The sequence below is a fragment of the Typopeltis vanoorti genome, chromosome 20 (assembly GCF_054136105.1).
Source record: "Typopeltis vanoorti isolate ZY-2024b chromosome 20, IOZ_Tvanoo_1.0, whole genome shotgun sequence".
NCBI lineage: Eukaryota > Metazoa > Arthropoda > Arachnida > Uropygi > Thelyphonidae > Typopeltis > Typopeltis vanoorti.
Window position 1 is genome coordinate 39,460,750 of NC_143568.1, and position 27,023 is coordinate 39,487,772.

Here is a 27,023-nt window from a genome sequence, read left to right on the forward strand (position 1 = left end):
GATAGATATGATATAGCACAAAAGAATTAAAGACTTTTACTTAATATTAGAATGATAAATCAAATGAAGAAGACAACTACAAAATAACTGAAGTGCCACAGATTCTACCAGAAAAAGTCACTTGGAGCATCCAAAGCTTGCAAAATGGAAAAGCTGCAGGTGAGGATAGAGTTATCGATGAACCTCTAAAAGCAAGTGGGGAAATGATCTTGACAAAACTCTTTATCTTATGTCTGAAGAAAAATGATGTACCAAGAGCTTGAAGATCTACAGACCTATGTTTACTATCTGTGATTTTACAGTCTTGGCTCTTAGGCTTTCTGCAACTCTAGACCTAGCACAACGAAAAGAACAGGCAGGCTTTTGCAGTTGTTTTAGCACAATGGACCATATTAAAGTTGCACAACAGATTATCAAGTGGTGCAATGAATACTAACTACCACCAATAATCAATAAAACCCAAGTCTTGATTTTATTGATTATGAGAAAGATTTTGATTTAGTAAAAACTTAAAGCATTACAAAACCGGCAAGTGGAGGGAAATGCAACACCAACATTTCATTTCAATGAAAACATCTCTGCTGTGGAAATACAGAGAGGTATAAGACAAGGTGACACAATATCTCCAAACTATTCACAGCATGCCTGGAAGAAATATTCAAACTTCTTGATTAGGAAGAAAAAAGGTCTGAAGATAAATCTAAGATATTTATGCTTTGCAGATGACATAGTTAGCTTTACTCTTCAACTGCACATGAATTGCACTCATATCCATGAACTCCAATGCTAGCAAAAACAGCTACCCTGAAGATAAACCTAAAGAAAATCCAAGTTTGTTCAACAGCTATGTACAGATAGAAATAATAAAAATCAGTAATGATGAAATTGAACAAGTAATCATTACATATACATTACATTCTCTGACATTGAATGAGTTTGAGAGATGTGATTAGGTTTTGTGTGTATAATAGTTTAGGTCTCCCATAAGTCTCTGGAATCTATGGAGATGCCATTTAATTTATTTATTTATTCGTGTGGGGTTCACCCCATTCCTCAACTATCCCTTAGGACTGGTTGAGCCCTCCTAGTGAGGGATTAAGTATGTATTTATTGACTGTAGATCTGTGTGTGTTCATGGGCCAGTTTGCCTGTTCTGAGGGACAAAAAACCTGAGTGAAAAAACTCTCTACCTCCATATGAGACCATCTAACTACTTTCAGTCGAAAGAGACCAGATAAAGGTTCTTCACGTCATGGATGGGAATTGAATCCAGATCTTTCCAACCAAAGGGCTTTGTCCATACCGACTGAGCAATAGAGGCTCTATACTGTCCAATAATAATAATATACTTAAAACAATGAATATTAATAGAACAAAATATTATGGAGGAAAGTAAAAGATGCACAATGCTTGGATGGCAAGCACTTGGAAAATTACAGTCAATACTCAAAAGCCAGTTACCATTATGCCTGAAAAGGAAAGTTTTTAACCATTGTATTCTTCCTATATTGACATATGGTTGTGAAACATGGACATTAAATGCAAAGGAAATTCAAAAATTAAAGAACACAACTTAAAATGGAAAGAAGTATGCTTGGTATTAGAAGACTGGAAGACAAAAAGAATATATGGATAAGAAATCAAACCAAAGTCTCTGACATCATAGAGTGAAACATCTGAAGCAGCTGGGCATATTGCTTGAAGACAAGATCAATGATGGAGAAAAAAGTACTAGATTGGATTCCACGAGAGGAAAAACGACTAGGATGCTGACCAAAATCATGGTGTATTGATAGTGGATCTGCAGGAGTGACACGGGGGAAGGAAAGTCATTGACTGACAGTTTTGGAGTCACCTTCGAAAGGCCGTCATCCAACATTGGATTGACAGTGGCTAATAATATATACAAAATAAAAGTAGGAACAGTAATGAAATTTCAAGCAATTTTTCAAGTACTTCATGACCGTACCGAAATGTTTGTTGCATTATATGCTGTTGCATGCTATCTGAAGGAATTAACAAGCATTTTTGGCAGGTAGTGAGCATTCTTGTTTCTGTAAGTATGGAAATGAATGTAACATAGAGGGTAGTATAACATTCAACCAAGGAAAAAACTTTTTTGTTAACCATTCAGATTATTATTATTAACCTTCCAGATGAACAGAACTTAAATGTTTTCAGTAGTAAAGCAAAAAACAAAAAAACTTGAATAATCTTGACACAAATTTTAATTTAATTTAATTTTTAATATTTTAAAATGTAACTTAATCAAATTTAATTTTTGTTTTAATTTGTATAGTTTAATTTGATTTGAAGTGCAAATTATATATATTTTTTAATCTCATCCAGGGCTCTTGCGTCCAGTGCTCCTGTGGCTCAGTTTAGTGGATTAACTCCTTGTGGCAGTTTTTATAAGATAATTACAGAAGATTTTAAGAGAATTGGTGTGAACTGTGCTAAATGCATAAGAAAATCATGGGATGCTATTAGAAGAATTGCAAATTCAAGTAATTCATATTTTCCTTCTGTTTTTTATAAACGTTTTGTTTATAGTGATCTGTTAAAAAAACAATGTTAGATAAATACATGAAACAGTGAAAACAAATATTTAATTATAATTAAATATCATTCAGATATTTTGGACTGAAACTACCAGTGTTTTCAGCATAAAAGCAAGCATTAAAAAAAAAGAGGTAGAATGTTAACTGATAAGGATATGCTTAATGGGGTGGGGGGGGGGGAAGATGTGGTTTTTTGACTTCCATTCCTGAAAAGTTATAAACCTATAGTATATTAGTACTGTGGGTGGGCCAAGAGATTTTTTTTTTTAAATTTTTTATTTTTATTTATTATTTTATTTTATGCATAATGTGGAAATTCTGCTCGATTTAGTCTCACACTGGGAAATGAAATTCACCTCCTGAAGAACAGCTTAGCCCCACCTATGTCAGCAAACATGCAGATATATTCTTCGTGCCTGTTAACTTCTTTTAATACTATGGTTTTTGTTACAGAAGGTCCCAGGGACCTTCCGTACAGTACACTCCCTACAAGGATGCTAACAGACCTATGTGAAGAACGACAGACAAATCTGTAGAGGAGGATTCATATCCTGATGGTGAAATCTGTGGAAGAATCTTCAGAGGAGCAGACCTCTATAAACAACCTGGGCTTAGCTGGCTTGGGCTGTCAGTACTTGGTTAGGGTCTCTACCTAGGATTACAGGGAAAATTAAAGGATTCAATCCTCTTACAAAGGGAAGCAGCTTTGTCAGTACTGACACAAGCGTGAAGTCTCATGATGATGGTAAAGCATGTGATTAGAAAATTGCAGATGGCAATACAGTTTATTGTGTATGTCTGTAATACTGTGGAGCAGAAGGCAAATGGAGAAACTATTGCTCTGGGTTATATGCTCTGTTCTCTCCAGACTAACCACCATGGCAAGCAAATCTACACAAATGGCTCCAATTTCCTGGCTTCCCTTAAATGGGACAGGAATAGGAAGAATCTCTGTGTTCAAAGAGGTGTGTCTGCTAAAACTAGGAACCTGGAATGTCAGAACCTGTATGAAGCAGGTAAGATAAGAAATGCTCTCCGGGAAATGAAAAGATTTGGAATTGGGATTTTAGGAATAAGTGAAGTTAGTGGTCAGGATTGGGCAAAACTCAAGTTGATGACATGACACTGTAACACTCTGGAAGTAGTGAAAACAATTATCTAAACAGTTAGGATATTAAACAATGATGCCAGTAAGTCACTGTTGACCTTCATCCCTTATTCAGATAGGATGATGTTATTAATACTGAAAGGTCAACCACTAGATATCAATCTTATAATACAGGTATATGCCACTACTATTGACAAGAATGATACTGAGATCGAAGAATTTTATGATTAATTAAAAGAACTAATGAAAAATACAAAGAAACACGGTGTTAACATTGCCATGGGTGATTTCAATGCTAAAGTTGGGAAAGGTAGAAGTGGAGATGTAGTTGGCAAACATGAACTGGGAACAAGAAATAAGAGAAGAGACCATCTTATTCAATTCTGCCAAGAAGAGGAACTAATAATCACAAACACATGGTTTAAGCTACCACCCTGAAGGCTATATACTTGCCTATCACCACAGAATAATAATACAAATGTAGTCAGAATTGATTACTTTCTGATTAATCAATGATTTGAAGTTCCATAAAGAGCTACAAAAATCTGTCTTAGTGCAGATATTGCTTCTGATCATAATATACTGGTGACAGTTTAAACTTAGACTGAAAGCTATACATAAACATGAACAAAAAAGGTTTGATCTAGGAAAGTTAAAAACTCAGAGATAAGAAAATAACAGAGTCAAGATCTGAATCAAGAGCTAGCACTTATCAAGAATGACATCATGAGGGTTGATGAATCATGGGACAAATTAAAATCTGTCTTCATAGAGAAATGTGCCAATACTTTGTGTCCTGATAGAGCAGTAAAAAAGAAAGATTGGATAAATGACAAAATTCTTTCTCTCATGGATCAATGCAGATCATATAAAAAATCATCCATCAGTGACTTTTAACAGCCATGCCCATGGTCCTCCAAGTCTCCTTGGACTTCCCAACCGTAATACGAGGATAAGGTGGTTACCCCTATGCTTCTAAATATTCATGTCTGTAAATTTTGTGTGTGTGTTCATGGGGCCAGTTTGCCTGTTCTGAGGGACAAAAAAACCTGAGTTTCCAGGCGGAAAAAACCCTCTAACTCTGTATGAGACTGGCTAACTCACCTTTCATCGAAAGAGACTAGATAAAGATTCCTCACACCACTGACGGGGATCGAACCCAGGTCTTTCTGACCAAAGGGCTTAGTCTATACTTACTGAGCTATGGAGACTCTATAAAAATCATAGTCTAACAAAATATAAAGAAGTTCAGAAAATTATTAAAAAAGACAAGATCAAAGAAGCAAAAGAAATCTGGATGAATGAAAAATGTCAAGAAATAGAATTTCTACAGAAAAAGCATGACAGAGACTTCAAGTATATTTAAGAAAAAACAACTATGGATCCTTCAAAACAAAACGGAGAAATAATGTCTGGAAAGGATGATAAAATACAAAAATGGATGAAATATGTAGAACAACTCTTCATAACAGACAAAATCCAGAAAATACTTATGAACAGGTGGAACGTCCATGCATTCTAATCAGAGGTAGAATATGAACTGAACTCAGCTAAAACACTGAAACTCTTCATAATACAAGAATGGATGAAATATGTAGAACAATTCTCCAACTATAGAATGATTAGTCTAATGAGTCATGTTCTCAAAATGTTTCTGAAAATAACTCAAAAAAGAATATACAGAAAATGTGAAGACACCATTAGTGATACCCAATTTGGCTTTAGAAGCAGTTTGGGAACAAGAGAGGGTCTTTTCTGTTCTTATATCTTATTCCAAAAATGTAGTGACCAAAACAAGAAGGTATTCATTTGCTTCATTGACTTCAAGAAAGCATTTGACAAAGTCCAACATACTGAAATGATTGAATTATTAAAACAAATTGGATTAGATGGTAAAGCCATCAGAATCATCGAAAACTTATATTGGAACCAAAAGGCATCTGTTCAAGTTGATGACGTTATTACTGACTCCATTAACATCAAATGAGGAGTAAGGCAAGGATGTGTGCTATCACCTCTCCTTTTTAACATATACTCAGAAGCCATATTTCAAAAAATCTTAAAAGGAAGAGAGGAAGGGATTAATGTAAATGGATGAAATCATCAGTAACATTCGATATGCTGTTACACAGTTTTCCTGGCTGACAATATTCAGGATCGTCAAAATCTTCTCAAACTAGTGAACAAAGAGTGAAAAAATGGGATTATGAATAAATATCACCAAAACTAAATTCATGGTCATAAGCAAGAAACCAATTCTTAGTTCAGCACTTTCTTTAAATGGTAAACAAATAGAGTGACAAAATTTAACTCTCGAATGCTGGTTAAATGAGGAATACAATCCAGAAATTGAAATATAAGTTAGAATTGAAATAGCAAGAAAAAAATTTTCTCCTGATGAAATCAATGCTGTGAAACCATAATTTAAATTTAGAGCTTAGATTACACACAGTTAAATGCTGTGTGTAATCTATACGGTGTAGAAACTTGGACCTTGAAAACAACATCAATTTAAAAAAATCAAAAAAACTTGAAGCCTTTGAGATGTGGTTATACATACAAATGTTAAAAATCCCATCGACAGAAAAAACATCCAATCAAGAAGTACTAGAACAAATAGGAAAATCACGTGAACTTTTAGATATTATAAAAAGAAGAGAAACTGCATATCTTTGTCACCTACTTCGTAATGAAAAATATAAGATACTTCAATTGATTTTAATTGGGAAGATAAATGGAAGAAGAGGACAAGGAAAACGAAGAAAATCTTATCTGGCAGACATCAGAAAGTTGAATGACATGAGTGCTGAGGGACTGTTGAGATGGCACTTAAAGATGATGTTAGCAAGCTACAGTTTGAATTCCTCTTCCTACATTTCTGAAGCTGAACTTCTCTCTCTCTTTAAATGGAACCTCCACTTATTGATATCTAAAGCTTACGAAGGAAAAGCACTGTAGTTATAGACAGTAGATTATAACAGAATCCTGCTAAAAGCATCTAAACTTTTCACTAGATAAAGTTATCAAATAGGATAAGTATTGTTTAAAATGTTATTTATTTTGGGTACATTTCTTTTTCATGACTTAACAGTGATACACAAAGAGGGCTGTCCTTCCAATCTTTAAAGCTATAGGTTGGAAGGACAACCTATAGCTTTATACGTTGTACTCAGTACTAACTTTTTCAAGCTACTTCAGCATCCAATAACAGTTGGTTCTCACACTGTATTAGGAAATTCATCTCCCAGCTAAAGACATTTGCAAACATCCATGCCTATGGCAGCGTTTGAACCCATAACGTGTTGGTTGGAGAGCAGATATATTAACTGGCCAACCAGGCTGGCAGTTTTCCAAACTCAATATATTTGCTTAAATCAGGAACTTTTTTTGGAAAAAGTTTGATCTTGTCACTGTTTTTTTTATTTTATTTTATTTATTTTTATCAACAAACATTTTAGTTTTCTTACTTACCTCTTCATAGCACATAAAGCCAAGATCCATTTTATCAAGATACTTCTGTTTTGTGCCATTACTTCTGTTTTTCTCCAGTTCTCCCGATAGTCATTCTGCTTTCCTTTACTGTCATTTCTCTGCAAAGTTAATTTAAGCCTTCCCTTTTCCCTCCCAAATCTATGTCAGAGCTACCCTTGAAATTTCTGTTCTGTCCATTCTCACTCAGTACTAATCCATTCCATTTCATCCCTCCCCCCACTGATGGTACTTTTTTGCTCAGTTACATAAGTCATTGTACATGTTGGTGGAAAAATATTTTTAATATTTAATGCAGACATCTTGTTTAAAAACTTCAAGTTTTTAAACAAGCTTCCTGTTTTTTGGTCAGTTTCCATATATCTGATATAATAATAGTCTTAACATTGCTATCGAAGATCTTTATTTTAGTTTTATTATGCAATTTGGATAATTGATATATTATTTAATATCTGAAAGCAGTAATTGCTTTTGTCAATTTTTACATTATGTCCTTAGTTCTTCAAATGTAATAAACATTTCACTTTTAAGTATGTAGAAGTCTTAATTTCTACTGCATGTTCATCAATTTTTTTTTTTTTTGTGGCATTTGCTTCAGTTTAAGAATTTGTTTTAATAATTATTTTAAGAAAAATCTTTTTCTACTATTTTGTTTGTTTGTTCTTCTTTCTCAGTTTCAATACACTGCTGAATGAAGGCCTTCCCTGTGATCTTCCAGTCTTCTTCTTCTGCCATCCATCTCTTTCCAGCCAGTTTTTCTATTACATCTGCCCATCTTATTTTTGGGTATCCTTGTCTTCTCCTTCCAGTTATATCCATTCTGTTACTTTTCTGGTTCATCTATTGTCTTTTCCTCTAGCCAGATGTCCTGCCATCTCCATTTGGATGCTTTTACAATTTCTGTTGCATCCAAGACTTTTGTCTGTGAGCTGATCCATTCCTTCCTCTTTTTATCCTTTAGTGTTATTCCTAGGATGATTCTCTCCATTCTTCTTTCCATCACCAATATTTGTTTTTTCATTTGTTTAGTTAGTGCCCAGGCTTTTGAGCCATAGGTGAATACTGGTAATATGCATTGGTTGAATACTTTACTTTTCAGGCAGATGGGCAAGTTATATTTGAAGATGTAGTTCAATTTCCCCAAATGAATACCAGGCTAACTCTATTCTTCTTTTACTTTTGCTCTGTAATCCATTTTCAACGTCAAAAAGTTGCCCAAGTACATATAAAGAGAGACCGTTTCTATTGGCTCATCAAGTTTTATTGTTTTTGCTCATAAATACCTATTGAACATAACTTTTGCTTTCTGTGTTCAGTATATTTATCATTTCCTATAGGTTTTGTTCTGATTCTGAAATTAATACAATATCATCTGTGTATCTCAAAATGGTTAATTTTTCACTTTTAATTGTCATGCTTTTTAATCCATTTGCTTTTTTGAATCATCACCTAAAATGCTGCTGTAAAATTTTTAGGGGATATAGAATCTCCCTGTCTTATCCCCTTTTATATAGGGATCTTGTTACTTTCTGTTTGTGTTATAGTTACTGTTCCATTTTTGTATATTTCTTTTAACAGTTCCATTCACTATTGATTTTCTAGTTTCTATTATTGCAGAAGTTTTGATGCTGCAAAGGCTTTTTCATAATCTGTGAATGCTAAACAGAGGTTTTTGATATTCTGTTTTTTTCCATGATTTGCCTCAGTGCATGTATATAGTCAATTTGTATTATATCCTTTTCGGAATCCGGCCTGCTCTACTGGTTGTTTTAAATCCAGAATAGGTGTAGTTATTATTTTTGTAAGTATTTTATACAGAACTGATAATAAGCTAATTGGTCTGTAATTTTTGGCTTCTTCTTTATCTCCTTTTTTTATAAATTAATGTTAATATTTCGTTATTCCAGATTATAGGGATTTTCCCTTTATCAGTACATAAGTTGATAAGGTTTCTTAGATGTTTTATTAATTTTTACTGGCAATCTTTATCAACTCAATTTGGATTTCATCTTCTCCTGGAGCTTTTCTATTTTTCATTTGGTATATAGCTTCATGTACTTCTTTATAAGTTATTGGTAGTTCAAAATTATTTTCAATATTGGAGTTACTTCTATTATTTTGTGTGGTAAGAGCTAAAGTTATGCTGCCCATCAAATCAGAAATAAAAAAAATTAGTAAATACAACCAAAAAACTTGACCCTCAGACAATAATGGAAAAACAAAAAGAATATTGAAACAATAAATAAAAAAAAATTAGATAAACACTTTTGAAGACGTTGTTGATAAACTAAATCAAGCAATAACAGATATAGTAACATCTGCAAATAATTTTAAGAGTATATCATCAAAGAATAAAAAAAACAAACTTTCACAGATACATCTGTGAAAGTGTTTTTTTGACTGATACATCAGTATTATACATTTCCTGTTGCAGAGGATATAGTTTATTTCATTTTTGACTTCTCTGTTTGGCTTCTCCATGTTCAATTCTTATTTTGGGCATTTTTTAAAGACTGTTTTCATGACATAGTCTGTTGGCTTCTGTAAATTCTATTAAAATATTTCCATTTTCATTTCTCTCCCCTAACCCATGAGTTTCAATTGTTTTAATTTGGAAAAGGTTTTTTCCTATTTTTGCATTAGTCTCCCATCATGACCAAAAAATGTTTTTTATTATCTACTGTTTTTTTTGCATATCCTCATGAAACTCTCCTTGTCTGAATAAGATGGCATTGGGACATAGATTTGTATAATTTTTAGCTTATATCTGTTGTTGATTTTCAATGTGAGTTTGGCAGTTCTGTTCGATACATAATTTATTTCTTTTAAGAGATTTTTTTATTATAAATTGTATTTTTTTATTTGTTCCATAATGATAAAAATAGTGACCACTTTTAAGTTGTATAAATTCCTAATCAGTCTTTTTTACCTCACTTAATCTTATTATATCCTATTAAGCTTTTCTTCGAGAATGACAAGATCTTCTGTTTTTAATGTTTTACAATTAAATATTCCTATTTGTAAATTTCTCTGTTTGGGTTTCTTACTTTGTTTTAAGGTTAATCCTTTTGAGTTGTCCTTTTCAGTTTTTTTCCGGTTGTTTATCCAGATTTATCATCTAACAAGGTCCTACTTTTCAGGTTTAAGACATTGTCTTCATTTATCTGGAATGCTGTCTTTTCTGACCTTGGGCTTTACAGCCTTTATTCTTCCTTTTCATTTCATCATGAGTGATTTTGGTCTAATCTCCCTCGTTGACAAGACAGCTTGGGATGTGCATTTTATACCTATCTGCCAGGTAGTTAATAATTTCAGGCCACCCCTAACCTGGGGAACAGATGCTATAGAAGATAACTCTTCTGCTTCCACTACCATTGGGGCTTATGACCTCTTTTGCTTCTAGAACCATTGATTATCTTTACTTGTAACCCTAGGTGGGGACCTATTGCCAGGTAATGTCAGTGGGGTAAGCTAAGCCCAGGATTTTTTAATGAGGTGTATCTCCTTCCCCTCCTCTTTTTTCATCCGGGCTTGGGACAGGCTTAGGCAGAGTTTTGCTTGTTTATTAGTGTATTTTCATGACATTTATATCATCTGCATATGCCAGATCTTCAAGCTGCTAAGAAGGATACTGTATTTGATTGGTTCACAAGTGAAGGGAGTTATATCGATCTCAAAGTAGAGGATGACCTATTTCTGGACAGCCACTCGTAAGTGATCTGAAACTAATGTCACATGTGTTCATAGACTTTGTTAAACTCAGATATTACATGGGAAAACTGAGATTGATGGATATATTTTGCATGAATCCACAACAGAATTTCATCTCTCTCTCTCTCTCTCTCTCTGTCTATTATTGCTGAATGATTGCAATACATTAATCTCATCAAAGTGTTACTAGAAAAACAATCTAATTTATTGATTACTCTTCTGTCACACACTTGTTCTAACTATTTGCTCAGTTTCTCTCAGGAAAAATGGAAGCAAGAAAATATTTTAGGTATTTTCATTTATCTTTTCCTTCTGAAACTGGATTCCATTATTCTTCCACTCTAAGCCTGTCTGAACATGAGCAGCAGGTTGACATCTATTTACAATATAGCTTCTGAGCTATTGAACTTCATGCCATCTGGCATACCATTTCCAAAGGACCAATCAATAGATGTTTAAGAAATGTCATTAGATTCATTCTTAATCACTTGCTCACACTTGGCTATATGATTTGCAATATATAAGTTAATATAAGTTTTGCTATGAAAGGAGATGAATGTCAGGATGACCAGAGAGAGAGGAGATGGATGACCTAGTGGAGATGGCTGGAGTATGCTGGCATAGAGAAGCCTTCAACAGAGAAAGATGGAAACAAATGGAAGAGGCCTATAACCATAAATAATTATAAAAAGGTCTTAGAAGAAGAATGTTTTGCAACTTGTCTTGGAAGACATAACTAATAGAGTTGATTAAAGACATAACAAATGCTGAACCAATTCAGAAGAAAATTGTTGATAGAAATATAGAAGCGAGGAAGTTTGAATCGGATTATGTTATTCCCTGCATTCTTTTAAAATGTTTTCTAGATGTGTTTAAAATATAATAAACATCAAATACTTGTTTGATGTGGACTTTGTCCAAACTTTTTGAATAAAGGTGGAAATTTGAAAGCATGTAAAGAGATATTCCTATCACATATCTGATAATAGTTTCAGATATGTGATAGGAATATCTCTTTACATGCTTTCAAATTTCCACCTTTATTCAAAAAGTTTGGACAAAGTCCACATCAAACAAGTATTTGATGTTTATTATATTTTAAACACATCTAGAAAACATTTTAAAAGAATGCAGGGAATAACATAATCCAATTCAAACTTCCTTGCTTCTATATTTCTATCAACAATTTTCTTCTGAATTGGTTCAGCATTTGTTATGTCTTTAATCAACTATTAGTTATGTCTTCCAAGACAAGTTGCAAAACATTCTTCTTCTAAGACCTTTTTATAATTATTTATGGTTATAGGCCTCTTCCATTTGTTTCCATCTTTCTCTGTTGAAGGCTTCTCTATGCCAGCATACTATTTTACTCATTACCTCATAAATTTAAAGAGATGTCAAACAATTTCTTAAAAGTTTGAGTTTTTATTCTTATATGAAGTGTTATGCTTGCACAATTTCATTCACTTAAAGTGTAAGAGTATTTAAAAAAAAAAAATACAGAAAATCATTTTCAGTTATCTTTGGACAGTCAAATGAGTTTTGTGTCACTATTAGTTTACTTGCTATTATCTGTAGATCTCTTTTGAGATATACTTTATATTGAGAAGCACTACTACAAGTAGCACACTTCATAGACAGCATGTAGATAATTGAAATTTTACCTCATAATTATGAAATGGATATGGAAAGTTTTTTGAGAATAGTCAGTATCACAAATACAGAACTTGTGAATATGGTGCATTTATTATATATTAAATGAGGCATTGTTTTGTATTACATGTTACATGTATATTATCACATTTTATCTGATAAATGCATCAAATTTTAATTAGTGAGTGCTTTTTTCATTTTTTTTATAGCAGAGGGTCTTGAATGGTTAAGTAACAATTTCAATTTCTGTAACCAGTTGACACTAAGCGATATAAAAAATGTCATAAATTGGCTGTCCGAGACTTGGTCATATCTTGCCATGACAGATTATCCATATCCTACAAAGTTCTTGGTTCCTCTGCCTGCAAATCCCATTAAAGTAAGCATGAGTGCTATTATTGTAGTTTGTTTAGAGACATTGGCCAGTGGCATTTTCACTTACATTTATAGTCAGTAGATTATATATATATTTTTTTTTTCTTTCTTTTTTTGAATCAGTAATGAAAAATTGATTATTCCTTTTCTAACATTATTTAAAAATTATAAATTATTTTACATCAGAATGAAACGGGTTTTAACTCCCACCTCCCCAATCATTGCAGCTTGTCAAGAAAACATGCAGAATGCATTCTTCTCCTTTTAAGCTGTCATTCAGTTGATAGACTAAAGACATAAGCAGTTATAGAACACTCTATTATTGATAACTTGTAACTACAGCCATGTATATTATACTGCAGCATAAAGAAAATATAAAGCAACTTGAATTTTACTTTTGTTCTTGCATATCATTCTAGCAGACTGCCATTCATTTCATAGGCACCTTACTACATCAACGGTACATCCCTGGGGCTTTCCTTATTAAGTGTCATAAAGCTTACTTCTCAAAAGCCGTAATGTTTCAAGCTGTTAATTTGTGCTGTGCCCAGCGGATAGTTACAAAACAAAAGAATGAATCTTCAAAAAATGCAAAATCATATTCAACAAACCACCACCATCAGGCAAAGAAAATAAACCATTAAAGTTGCAATAGGATCACAGAATGCATTACCTCAGACAGCATAATTATACCATATGTGAAAGGTGTCCCATAAAAAAAAAGTTACAGTATTAACGAAGAACAATCTACAGTCATCTTTTAACAATCAAAGAAGATTGTTGATATCTCTACCACCTAGGAGAGCATACTACTTTTATCAACTTCAGAATCTTCGTTCTCTGCTCATATAATATTAATTACTATGGAAGAAGAGCAAAAGTGTGCTTAAACATCATGACTGGCAAATCAGATCTAGCAGGTCATGCTGTTGGCATTAATTACAGGATCCTTTAAGTTAAAAAAAAATTATATGCCTTGGCATTTGAAATTTAAATATTCAGTATTTGAATATGACTTATGTACAGCTCTCAGCAGTATCTCAAATGCAATCAAGAACAGTTTCATCCTAATTTTCAAATTCAGGGAAATGGTTTGCTCTAACACTTCCTAAATCTTCAGTCCCTGTCCCAGTATATTTAGTATTAAAATTCACTTCTCATTCAGAAGCATCCATACCTATGGATGGGCATGCCGATTTCTAATACTAAATGCATTATAGTTTTGCAATCTTTAGTTTTTAGGATTTGCGTTAAAATATAATAATTTTCATCCAATCTTTCTCTTAACATGCTAGGCGCATTGGTCTGTCATGATAAAATAACTTCACTTTATAGAAACCTAATTAATGCTGTGCAAAAGTAGTTTCTGTCTGTCAGTTGCATATATTCTCTGGTTTTTTTTCTTTTTTTGTCTTTGGGATTAAACCTGAATTTCCAGGAAGAAAACATCTTTATCTGCAATCATTTACTTGTATTTAATTTTTGTTCGCTCTGACATGACTAAACATTGTCAGAGTTAATGTTAGTATAAACTTTAAGCTGTTGCTTAAATAGGGAATCAGATTCATAATGTTTGTTTGCACTGAGGGCCTTTTAAATTGTGTTGTAGACATTTTTTTTTTTTTTTTGCAATTTCAGATAGTCTGAAAACAAAATTGAAATGATTTGACAGTTTATAATAGAGATTCTGAATACTGTTTTCTTACATTGCATCCACCCTGTGTAGTGCATTATTATTACTGTAAGTTTGAATCAGTTTCTAAATTTTGCCAATAAAAATCATTTGATACCAAAACTGAACCACTTCAGATATTCTTATGAACATACTGAATCTGAAATATTAAATTCCATCCAGCAAGACTGAAATTGTTGTTATGCATACTTTTTAACCAATTTTCTTCAGGGTTAAAAAGATATGGAAACCCATTGTCAGCAGAACTATGAATTGGATTTATATTCAGTGAAAGACAATCATTGGTATATGGAGGTATATGGAGTAACATTGAGGTCATGCCCACTAACTAGATCCCAACTTAGTGAGGGGAATGCTGGTGCGCTTATTGATAAATGTTACACACACACACACACATCTCCAACTGATTTTCTAAGAATGCCAAAAAAATAAGCTGTTTTTTGTGTGTGTGTGTGTGTGTGTGTGTGTGTGTGTGTGTGTGTGTGTGTGTGTGTGTGTGTGTGTGTGTGTGTGTGTGTGTGTCAAGGTTGCATTTGAATTCACTCTTAGTTGTTAAACAATGGCTTTACTACTCAGTAATCGAAACTGATTAAAAGGGATTCCGCGAGCGGCGCTAAGTGCCGTGCGACGTAGTGAAAGCATGACGTATATATCGATGATGAAAGAGAGAAACGGTGCGGTGTTTAAAAGGAGATGTAACGCCATGAGCGAGGCTTTTTAGACGTTTTCCTGCTGCTGATTCCTGTGCCACGGAAGTCTGGCTGGTATGGAGCCTCCACGTGGGTTTCCTTTGTTCGTGGAAATTACGACCGAATGACCAAGAGAACTTACCAGTCGGAAATGAAAGCACAGCAGATCCTAATAGTGGAAAACTACAGAATAATTCCAGTTGGAGAATAGAGGGAAATCGTATAGAAAATCCCGAGGAAGTGTGAAGAAAAGCGATCATATAAGGTAGTTGTCTGACGAAAGAATTGAAGCGGCCAAAGTAGAATATCCAGCAAATTGGTAAGGTGAAAACTTTATGTCTAAAGAATTGAATGAGAAGACTTTAATGTGTGTGTGTTAAGAGACATTTCTTTGAACTGTTGCTGATAGATTTAGAACGAAATATAATAGTGTCTCATAAATGTATCTTGAAGGAGAGTGAATTACGAATGTTCTTATTTTAAATCTGAGATATGTGTAAAATTTGAATAGGATTGCTAAAGAGAATCTTGAATGGAATTCGATAAGTATTAAGAGTAAAATTTAAGTGATTAGAGTAGAGAATTGAGACTAAGTGATTAAATGTTAGTAATTTTGTTTCAAAGAGAAATTCATGAAGAGGGATAATTACTGTATGTAAGAGTGTTAAGGCTGTATATATAATTTAAGTAAATGATTAACTAAGTGTTTCTCAGTGTAATATATGAATTCTAACCATAATTAAAATGTTTTGTTTTAATGTGAAAATTGTCTTGCCTGTACTTCATCCTACTGCATTTGCTCATAAGATATGACGAACCACAAAAGTGTGGGAAACTGTATAATTTAAGGTCATGACTGAAAATTGTAAATTTATAGCTGAGAAGAGTGAACGCTGACTGTGTTCTATCTCCTTGGTCCTACAATTTAGTATCCTAGGATTCAGGGTGGCGCAGCTTATACAAATAAATTTTCTCTGAATTTGAAGAGGGAGATAGAACCAGTGCTGAGACAAAGAAATTGCCATCCGCCATTTGCATTTCTTTGTCTCACAAAACAACAGCTTCACTCTTATCAGGGATTCGGCCATAGTTATTCATAAGAAAGGATTAACCTGGAAATAATAAGTGTGGGATAGAAGTAAGAGTTATAATATATATATAGTTGTGATAGACATAAAGAAAGGGCACATTAAGCATAAGGAACGACGCAACACTTGCAAATCTGGTCTTTCTTTGCATAATATTCTTGAGCAGTGTTCTTTCCATCCCAACTCTTCTTAAAACTTCTTGATTTGATATTCTCTCTGTATAACTAATCTTTTCCATCTTTCTATAGCAGCACATTTCCAATGCATTAATTCTTTCCATATACCATATAATATGGTGTATGGGTTAATATCACACAGCTGTTCAACTTCAGTTATTTTCAAAACTTGAGTACACATTTTCATTTCAGTGGAATATTAATTTTCTGCTCAGGCCTAAGTTGATGACTTCATATTTCAAACCTCCTACACATATGGGATTTGAAAATGACTTTGTAATATAAAATATTAAACTCTTCTATCTGGGATAAATTTTAACAAAAATTACACTATGCTTATGTTGAAAAATAGTGTTAGTAATGACTAACCCATGTCTTAAGCAGAAACCTATCAGATACTTAGTTTTACCCTTCTCCACATTTCCTCAAACATATTGTGAAAATATGTATGGGGTATTATTATTATTCAAAGCCTCCATTGCGCTACTTTTTATGTGACTTCCACTCACGAAAGGTTACTTTAAACCTATGGTACATTTATACCATTGGTGGACTAAGGATTTTTTCGTTTTTTGGTATTAATTTTATATACATATTTTTTGATGATTTATTTTTTTGCATAGTCCAGAAACCTTGCTCTAGAGACCAAACATGGAACTTTTTCAAACTGCTTCAGGCCTCCATTAAGCAGAGCACTGGTTTTATGCCAGCCATTGAAGTTCATCTCCCATCTAAAGACAGTCGCAAACATCCATGCCCATAGTGGGATTCTAACCTGCAGCCTGTTGGTTGGAGATCAGATATGCTTATCACACAACCAACCAGCCTGGCATTTCGATATCATGGGAGATCCATCTTAGACAAAACAACCTATCCCTTAAACTCATTCATTGTTGGTGCTCTCACTACCTTCTCAGTCAGTACATTCCATGCAAAAAAGCTAACTTTCACCTTCTTATTCACTGCTTCCTTTTGCATCTTCCTTGGATGGACTTCTATCACATGAAAAATCTTCCAACATTAATCTGGTAAATATCTTTAAACAGCTCAGATGTCTTAATCATAATCCCTTTGTCTTCTCTTGAAAGGGGTGATATGATTGAGATATTTTTACTCTTTTTACCAGACTGTCTGCCATACTCTGCAGATTATATTACTTCAATCTGTTCGTGTGATCAATATTCTGCAGTACCAATATCATTTTTGTTAGCTGTTTTTTTTTAATGCTCTTCAGCATTGTTTCATCACCTTCAAATCTTAGTGATCAGATCTGAGCACATTAATTCAGTTCTTTCTTTCAAAGTTAAACAGTGGTCAGCATTTATTGTGGAGAATTTATGGAGACAAGTACACATGTTGAGCAATTACTTTACTTACAGTTAAGAAAATAGCACTTGACATTTCGACCTGTATATCAAGGTCATTCTTCATCAGAAAACATACATATGAACAAGACATAAGCTAGAGCTAACTGCTTTGTTAATTGTTTATACTAGCCTGACCTTTGCTGTAAAAAATAATAATAAAATAAAAAATGAAATACAAAAAAATAAGTAAAATAAAAATATTTTATATCACAATAATATACAGATGATAAAAAAAAAATTACAGTGGAACCGTATCCAGTGCATCTTCTCAGTTCTGTTATCTTAAGGTTTTCATATGTTTGGGTTCTGCCATCCTGTTCTGTATAAACAATTACACAGTATCACTATTTCTTCCAGTCTGTTTCCACAACGAATACTTAGAAACCAAAGCCCTTGTTATGGCCATGCTGAAATTCATAGTATAGTTGCATGCTATTTTTTTTTAATGTGTCTCCCACCATGAAAGGTTTAATTGTAAACTTATAGTACTTTCATACCGTGGTTGGATAAAGGAGTTTTCTTTTCTTTCTTTTTTTTTTCTTTCATTTTTTACCTGGTCCTGAAACCCTGCTCTGGAGACCAAACATGGAATTTCAAGCCACTTCAGGCCTCCTAGTTGTCTCATGCTAAGCAATGAATTTCATCTCCCATCAAAAGATGATCACAAACATTCATAGCCTGCAGCAGGATTCAAACCCAGAGTCTGTTGGTTGAATGGCAGATGTGCTAACCACTTAGCCAACTAGGCTGGCAATTTGATACATGTAATGCATCACCTTTAGTGCAGTCTAATGGTAACAAACAAAAACATGCTTCATTATAGAAAAGAATAAACTATCCATTTTTCTACATCTCAGTTAACTCATCTCCTTTTTCTCTTGACATAAGCTTGATGGCTTGTCATAGCCAGGTAGAAACTAATTAATACTATATGATAAAGCAGTCATCCGCATAGTTTGTATGTCTGTCAGTTGCATATATTTTCTGGCTGTCTTTAGTTGCACATTTTCCAAGTTATTTCATTATAATTTTCTGTTTATAGAAAGCCAACACTCAATAATAGTAGATACATAAGTCACCAGCCCATCCAACAATATGGCATCCTTAAAAGATTAACACCTAAGCTCAGAACTATTTGCCTCAATGATATTATACTGTTATCTTTGCCACATTTTAGTCTATAGCTACAGCTCCTACAAAATAAAATACTATGTATAAAGCACATGTGTCTGCAAGTTGGCCATTTTGAAACAAATTGCTACCATTAACTTCAAAGCACACAAATACATTAGCTACCACTATTGTCAAGTCAGGCATCTGCCAGTCCGTGCTTTGGATACTCTTTCATATTGGGTCAGAGCATAGAAAACAATTCTACATAAAAGGCATTATATGTTGTTGTAGGAGTATTTTTGTAGTCATGACTAGTCTCCTAATTAATGCAGCCTTATGTGACAAGTATGGCTGAATTAATTTACCCAAAATTTGGGTAACTAATTTAAGATTCTACAGCCATTGACTGCAGGTTACCTTTATGTAATTCCAAAGGATATTTCACTTTAGAACTTGTTATCCCAAGGATGCAGTGACTAATTTTTACTTTTCTGTTACATGAGAACTGTTTCATGTTTCAAATTTCTAATAGATACTTTTATGCTCTGATGCTGCTGCTGGTTTGAATCTAGAGAGAGAGAGAGAGAGAGAGAGCTATCATCTGAGTTAACAAATTCATAGTTTATTTTGTCCAAATAGTGTTATGAGCTAATACCCTAATTTTTGGGATAGGTAGTAGGATGGAGGAGGTATATAATGTAACAGCTTGTGTCTGGGTTTGCTGTACTCTGAATATATCAGTTTTGATAAAATGTGAATCTGTTTTGCTTACTGTTTATATTTGACATATTTCTGAAATTTAGAGTAAAATATAATTTAAATATGAACACTGATGTGCATCTCTGAAGAAATGTACTTATCTTTTTAGGAAACTTGCAAGTATCTGTCTGCAGTACCATCATCTGATGAAAAACTTTTATATAACATATACAAAGCAGTATCTGTCTTTCATAACTACACTGGTGATATCCCTTGTTATGAAATCAATGAGACTGCAGGATCATCGCTGGGAGAAAAAGGCTGGAACTATCAGGTTTGACTTGTCTGCTATACCAGAATTTGGTAGAGTAACTGTGGTAACTTTCTCATTCTATATGCAGTACAATATATGTATAATATATATAGGGTATCCAGGTAAGTATCCAACCTGGTTGACAGTGAATAGTGTATCTGTTTAACATGTTCTGAGTTTGAATCTCAGTGTGAGTATGGATGTTTATGAATATGCTTAGGTGGCAGTTGAATTTTATTGCATAGTGTGAAATGACCACCCTGTTTGAAGTGGCTTGAAAGTTTGTTTCTAGAGCAGTATTTCCAGATTATCTAACTCTGAGCCCATTCACATTGCTAATGTACTGTAAGTTTCTAATTCTAAAGTATATCAGTACTATATGTTCTAATCCTATAATGATGCACTATAGGATTATAACCTCTCATTGTGGGTTTCATTTGAAAGCCATTTAATTATCCACTGTGAGAACACAATTCCATTTATTTAAGGCTTGAAAATTTTCCATGTTTGGTCTCTATAGCAAGATTTTAAGACTATCTAACCATAGTACTAGTGTATTATAGGCTTTTTAACCTTTTGTGGGTTGGATTCATATAAAACAAAAACGGGAATGGTATTAATTTTTATTCTTTGAATGCAGTGAATTGTATATACATTTCATCCAGCTATATGCTTAAGAAGTGATTCACACTTCAAAAGTTGTTTCTGAACTCAAAAACAACTTTAAAGGCAAATGGAAATGAACATAAAGCTGGTAGCATGAATATGAAGGTATCTCGACAGATACTGAACAAGTAGATGGAGCAGAATCCAGAAGAAGGCAGGTAGCTAATGTTGTGCTGCAGAGCTCTGTGCTTTGACTCCTGCTATTTAATTTGTACATCAATGATATGAAATTGAAATATTGAGTTTTTTGCTGATAATGCAAAAGTTGGTACCTGTAAATGGCAGGAGTCAAAGCACAGAGTCAGTGATGTTAAAGAGCATGAAAAATTATTTAAATTGTAATGTGGAAAAGTGCCAAGTTATGCATGCATTTTATGATGAAAAAATTATAAGTTTTATATTGCATTGATTGACAGAACTGCATTTTAGGAAATTGATAAAGCTAGGGATTTGGGAGTATTGGTCAGCATTCACTGAGTATAACTTATGAAGACAAAATTACATGTGTTGGAGCAATTACTTACAGCTAAGAAAAATAGCTCTTGACATTTTTGTCTTTATCAAGGTCATCATATATATTCCTGATGACCTTGTTATAGAGGTTGAAATGTTGAGGACAGTTGTAAGGTAAAGTAATTGCTCTATATAATGAGTTTTAATTATAAGTTTTATATTGCTGAGTATTTATATTAGTGAGTATATTATAAAAGTGGCTAAGATAGCTCATAGGATTACTGTACACAGGTATAGTCATCTTGGTTTCTTGTGAATAAGGTGGTGGAGAGGATCCAGAGGGAAGTGACCACTGTGGTAAGTGTTCTATGGAATGCTTCCTACAAGGACAGATTGAGAGCAGAGTTGAAGATATTAGTTGATAGGCAGACAAGAGGGAATATGATAGAAATATTTACTTAACTGAAAGGGTTTAATGGATTGATACAGAGGAAAATTTTCAATGCATGGCTAGAAGGAACAGAATAAGGGGTCATTGATGGAAATTGACTAAGAGTGTGATTAGTCACGGCTTCAGGATTGATGCTGAATGAGTGGAATAAGTTGTGAGAGTGTTGAGTGCTTTGTAAATGTATTCAAGGACAGGTATTGTATACATAGTCATCTAGGTTGTTTTAGCAATACTTATGCCATCAATTATGTTTCATAAATTAACACGATAACTCAAGGAAAAGAGTAAGTAAATATATTTCTTTTTTTATTTAAAAGCCATATATTTCAACCTGCAAATTGCAGGTCATCAGTGGCATTAGATAGTTGAATATAAAGTAGAATACGAACAATGGAGTATTTAAAACAGTAAGAGCCATGTGATGTGATATGTAAACCATGCAAGGGAATAACTGATGGAACATAGTATTATTAATTTTAAAAAAAAATTAATGATGTATGATTAGAAGACTCCCATGTCTTCGATAGTGAGGGTCAGTTGTTCTGATTTAGGTTTGGATGATGGAGTATGCATGTTTTAGACCATGGAATATTGTGGTTGGTATCCATTCCATGTTGCACAACATGGAATGGATACCTTGCACAACATGGTATCCATTCCATGTTGTGCAAGGCCATACTTTTCAGTGTTGAGTGGTAGCACTCAACAGTATAAAATACAAAAGGCTGTGCTAAGCAAATTGTGTTTGAAGGAATCTCTATTCATGAAAGAATAAAGTTGCAAACTTGGATGTCTTGTAATGTTTCAAAGACATTACTAGATGATTTGATGCAGGGAAGAATTATTGAAAAGCTTGAAGGCTGTAGAATTACTGATGTTGCTAGAGAGTTTGGAATCTTGCATAGCATCGTATCCAGGCTCTGGCAGCATTTCAAACTAATGGAATCTGTTCCAGATCTTTGCTAAGAGGTCACCCTCACTCTCCCACAAAGCACGAAGTCAGATTTTTGATTATAATAGCAAAACTGACACGCCACAGCAGATCAGCTGCATTGAAGTAATGGTATGCGAATATCTCGACAAACTGTGGCAGAGATGTTTGCAACAATTAGACCTATATGACCAAAGGCCTAGGGTATTGCATCCCTTTATCCACACCTCATCGTAGAACATGTTTTCAGTGGTGTTGTATCAATAAAAATTGGACTGACAGATACCAATGAGCTAATTTACTCTTTACAGATGAGTCATTTTAGTCTCTCCTCCAATTCTAGATGACACTTGATCTGGTGTGAAAGTGCTACTGCTTACCATTGCTGTTGCAAGAATGTTCTTGAAAGGGATAGATTTGGAGGTGCTGGAATCATGATGGGGGGGGGGGGGCATTATGCTTAATGGATGCATCGAATTCATTTTGTAGGCAAAGAATTCATTTTTATCAATGATAATGCCACACCATACACCAGCAGTGGGGATACTGTCATAGACTGAGAATATTAATGAAATTAAGTAGCCAGTATGCTCCTGAGATCTCAAACCCATAGAACATGGGTTTTGGACACAATAGGGAGATGCATTGCTGCTCGAAATTCTCCTCCAGAAAACAAACAAACTTATCCTTTTTTTTTGAAGGAGAAGTGGTTCAGTTTGCCTCAAGAACTCCTGAATTGCTTGGTGCTAAGCATGGTACAATGTTGCGAGAGCTACATCGCAGTTTTGGGGTGGATATATTCCATAATGAAATGTCTCTCTGCATAGTTTTCTGTAAGCACTGTATGTTATTTCCCTAACAACATCCTTAGGAAATTTATAACTTTTGACAAAAATGTATTGCAATTTAATTTATAATACATTTTTGTGTAATATAATTTATTAGTATGTTGTCAATAAATTTATGTCCACATTAGGCTGTACTGTCCGACCACAGATGCGAGATCCTCAGCTGGCAGTGTGCCAAGAAGAGTCAACTCAGAGTGTGCACAGAACACTCAATTGAAGGAGAGAAGGGAATAAGGCGATGTATGAATTCATTACCAACAAAATTTATGTCCACATTAGGCTGTACTGTCCGACCACAGATGCGAGATCCTCAGCTGGCAGTGTGCCAAGAAGAGTCAACTCAGAGTGTGCACAGAACACTCAATTGAAGGAGAGAAGGGAATAAGGCGATGTACGAATTCATTACCAACATACGAAATTATGTGCTTTATATGTAAAATTTTCCAACTATTGTACAAGCAAAATGGTTACCACTTTAAAAATTAGAATTTTCATAAAAGATAAGCTAATTTTCCGACATCTAATAATAACCATTCATCCCACGAAACACATTGATTATCTTATTATTGGAATAGATTCACCTTCTTCTGCCACATGCAGAAGTGTTGAGGGATCTTGCGTGTGTGGTTGCACTATAGTCATGAAAATTTTTTCATATACAAATAAAAATGTAGTTCATCCTTAGCTTTTGGACACTAGTGTAGTTTCATGTTTATACATTGAAAGCTGTGATCTATTTAGAATAAAATTTGCGTTATGGTGATATTAATAAAGATTGCAAGCATGATATTTTAATGAAACCTATCCAGGAACAGTAACTACTGCAGTCGGGAAGAAGAAAAAAAAAACAAAAAAAACGAGTAGGTGCTTATTTTGGTTGCATCTTGCATACTGTGAAATGCCCTTACAAAAAAAAGTTTAGTATAAAGGAAAAAAGAACTTGCTTCATGTTTCAATATAGTATAATTTAAAACAGTTTTGTAAGCATTGATTTATATATTTTTTTAGGCTTGCACTGAGATGGTTATGCCACTCTGTTCTGATGGTGTGAATGATATGTTTGAACCCACACCATGGAATTTGACTGAAGTTGAAGAAGCTTGTAAATTGAATTGGAATGTTGTTCCAGAGCCTCACAAAGCTTTCCTTATGTATGGTGGGAGAAATATTTCTGATGCCAGTAATATAATTTTCAGGTACTCTTCAAATATCTTTATATCTGAATTTGAATTATTGATAACCAAGATCAATAGTTTTTGTCACACTTTTAGTGTTCTGTATGTATTCATTTATGCCAAATGTGAAAACAGAATTTTCCTATTATCTGCAGTTTTGAGCAACATGTGAATTCAGATTTTTTTTTTTTAACCAGAAAGAAATTTTTTTTCTATGTCTATGGCTGAAATTTTTTTAAAGGAATTGAGGCTGCCATCCCTATTACTTTCTCCTACTCTGCCTTCTCAGGTTCATTACATCACTGCTTGCACTGTTTAGGAGATGTAAGTTCTTGTTGACATGCATTAGTGAAGTGCTCACAAGTAATGGACTAATTTGAAGGAAAATTGTGGATAGGAGATTAATAATAATGTAAACTTAATCGTTTAGTGCTGTCATAGTAACCTGAACACCCCTTGGGAGTACATATCAGTAAATTGATGAAGATGAGGTTCTTGTTCAAATTTGTCACATAACTTAGATGTTGACTTTCATTTGTCAGTCATTCACTTGACTGTTCTTGGTGAAATGCATTCATATTATTCACATTTTTTTAAAATTATTATTTCAAGTGCTGTACAGAATGGATGTTGCGATAGTACTAAATGAAGAGTTTACATTATTATTAATTTCCTGTTGACAGTTCTTGCCCCCCCACCTCAAATTAATATCATCTGTCAGAATTATAATATTTGTTATCTTATATTTAGGTCTTCTAAGGCACATCTAACTGCATCACCCCACCTAGATCTTGTCTTTCTATAGATCTTTCTCCTGCCATCCTAGTACCAAACACTTTTTTGACTAGGCTGTACCATTTTCTTTAAGAGACCATACCACCTTAGATTAGCTCTGCTTATTTTTAAATGCTAACAATGTCAAGTTCTTTTCTTCCTAATATCCTACATATTCATATTTTACCATCGATGCAATCTGTTTATTTCCCTAATTTCTCTGAGAACTATCTGTAGTCTCTAGTCTGATCAACTGCTTTACTTCTAACCCAACTCTCAGATTCACAAGTGAGAATTGGATTGAATACTGTTTGGCATTGTACTAGTTTAGTGTATTGACTAATTTCTCTTTTATTTAATAAAAATTTATTTAGACGACTCCCCACCAATACCAACTTTATTCATTCTCTTATCTCTCTCTCTGTCCATATTGTCTATTTCTGTATTTGCCATCTTCATTAAAAATTGGGCTTGAATAGTAGAAATGTTTTCAGGAAATTTGCAATGCAGCTGATACTTTTCCTGCCTATTTTCATAGGCAGGATTTTCATTCTAAATTTATTAGTGGCTATTCAATTTATTTCATCATCAAATTCCTGATATGTACCCTCAAGAGGTGTACAGGATATGATAGAACAAAATGAAAAACTTACATCATTACTAACTTCCTGTCTACAATTTTCTTCCAAATCAATCCGTTACCTGTCAAGACTCCAACATTATCAGATCTTATATTTCTATCTTCTAAAGCACTTTTTACTGTATCAATCCATCTATATCTTGGTCTTCCTCTGTGTCTTTTTCCTGCCAACCTGGTAGAAAACATTTGTTTTGCTAATCTTTCCTCTCCTATTCTGTTTAAGTGACCATACCACCTGAGATTAGCTCTGCTAATGCATTCCTGGATGCTGACAATATCAAGTTCTTTCCTAATATCCTCGTTTTTAATATAATATTACCATTGATGCCATCTGTTCATGCCCCTAATCTTCCTTGGGACTCTCATATCTGTGGTCTCTAGTCTTTGGTCAAGTGTTTTACTTCTAACCCAGCTCTCAGATCCATAAGTTAAAATTGGTATAAACACTGTCTTGTATACAGCTAATTTAGTGTTTTGACTACTTTCTCTCTTATTCCATATAAATTTATTCACTTGACTTCCTACCATACCGGCTCTGTTGATTCTGTTGTCTATTTCCATATTTAATTTACCATCTTCACTAAAAATCATGCCTAAATATCTGAAATATTTTACTTGTTTTTATAGGTTCTCCATTCACAACAGTTGATATTTTCAGTGCCTCTGCCTATTTTCCTTGTCTTTGTCTTGTTATTGCTGATCTCCATACCATATCTATTACGATAGTTATTCAATTTAGTTAGTGAATCTTGCAAACTTGTAGTGGATTTGTTTAGAAGTATAACATTATCCGCATAAAGTAAAGCGCTGAGATTAACATCTCCAGTTTTGACATCAGGTTTAATACCACTTTCCTTCATAATGTGATCCATATAGATAATGAATAACAGAGGGGATAATGTACATCCTTGTCTCACACCAGATTTAACATTAAACCATCTTCCTGTACTTCCTTCAATTCTAACTGCTGACTTACAACTCAAATAAAGACTAAGTATTGCTTGATATAATATCCCATTGACACCATATAACTGTAGCATTTTGAATAGC

General features: G+C 33.7%; 1 protein-coding gene across 4 annotated transcripts in view; it reads left to right on the top strand.

The window, feature by feature from the left end:
- Positions 1-27,023, top strand: part of LOC150095386 (lysosomal Pro-X carboxypeptidase) — a 276,707-nt gene that overhangs the window by 222,619 nt on the left and 27,065 nt on the right. For all 4 annotated transcript variants that reach the window (XM_090410434.1, XM_090410436.1, XM_090410433.1 and 1 more), the window contains 4 exons: positions 2,350-2,507; positions 12,732-12,901; positions 19,892-20,056; positions 24,393-24,580. In XM_090410434.1, the coding sequence (XP_090266560.1) occupies positions 2,350-2,507; positions 12,732-12,901; positions 19,892-20,056; positions 24,393-24,580 (681 nt within the window). The remainder of the gene's footprint in view (positions 1-2,349; positions 2,508-12,731; positions 12,902-19,891; positions 20,057-24,392; positions 24,581-27,023) is intronic.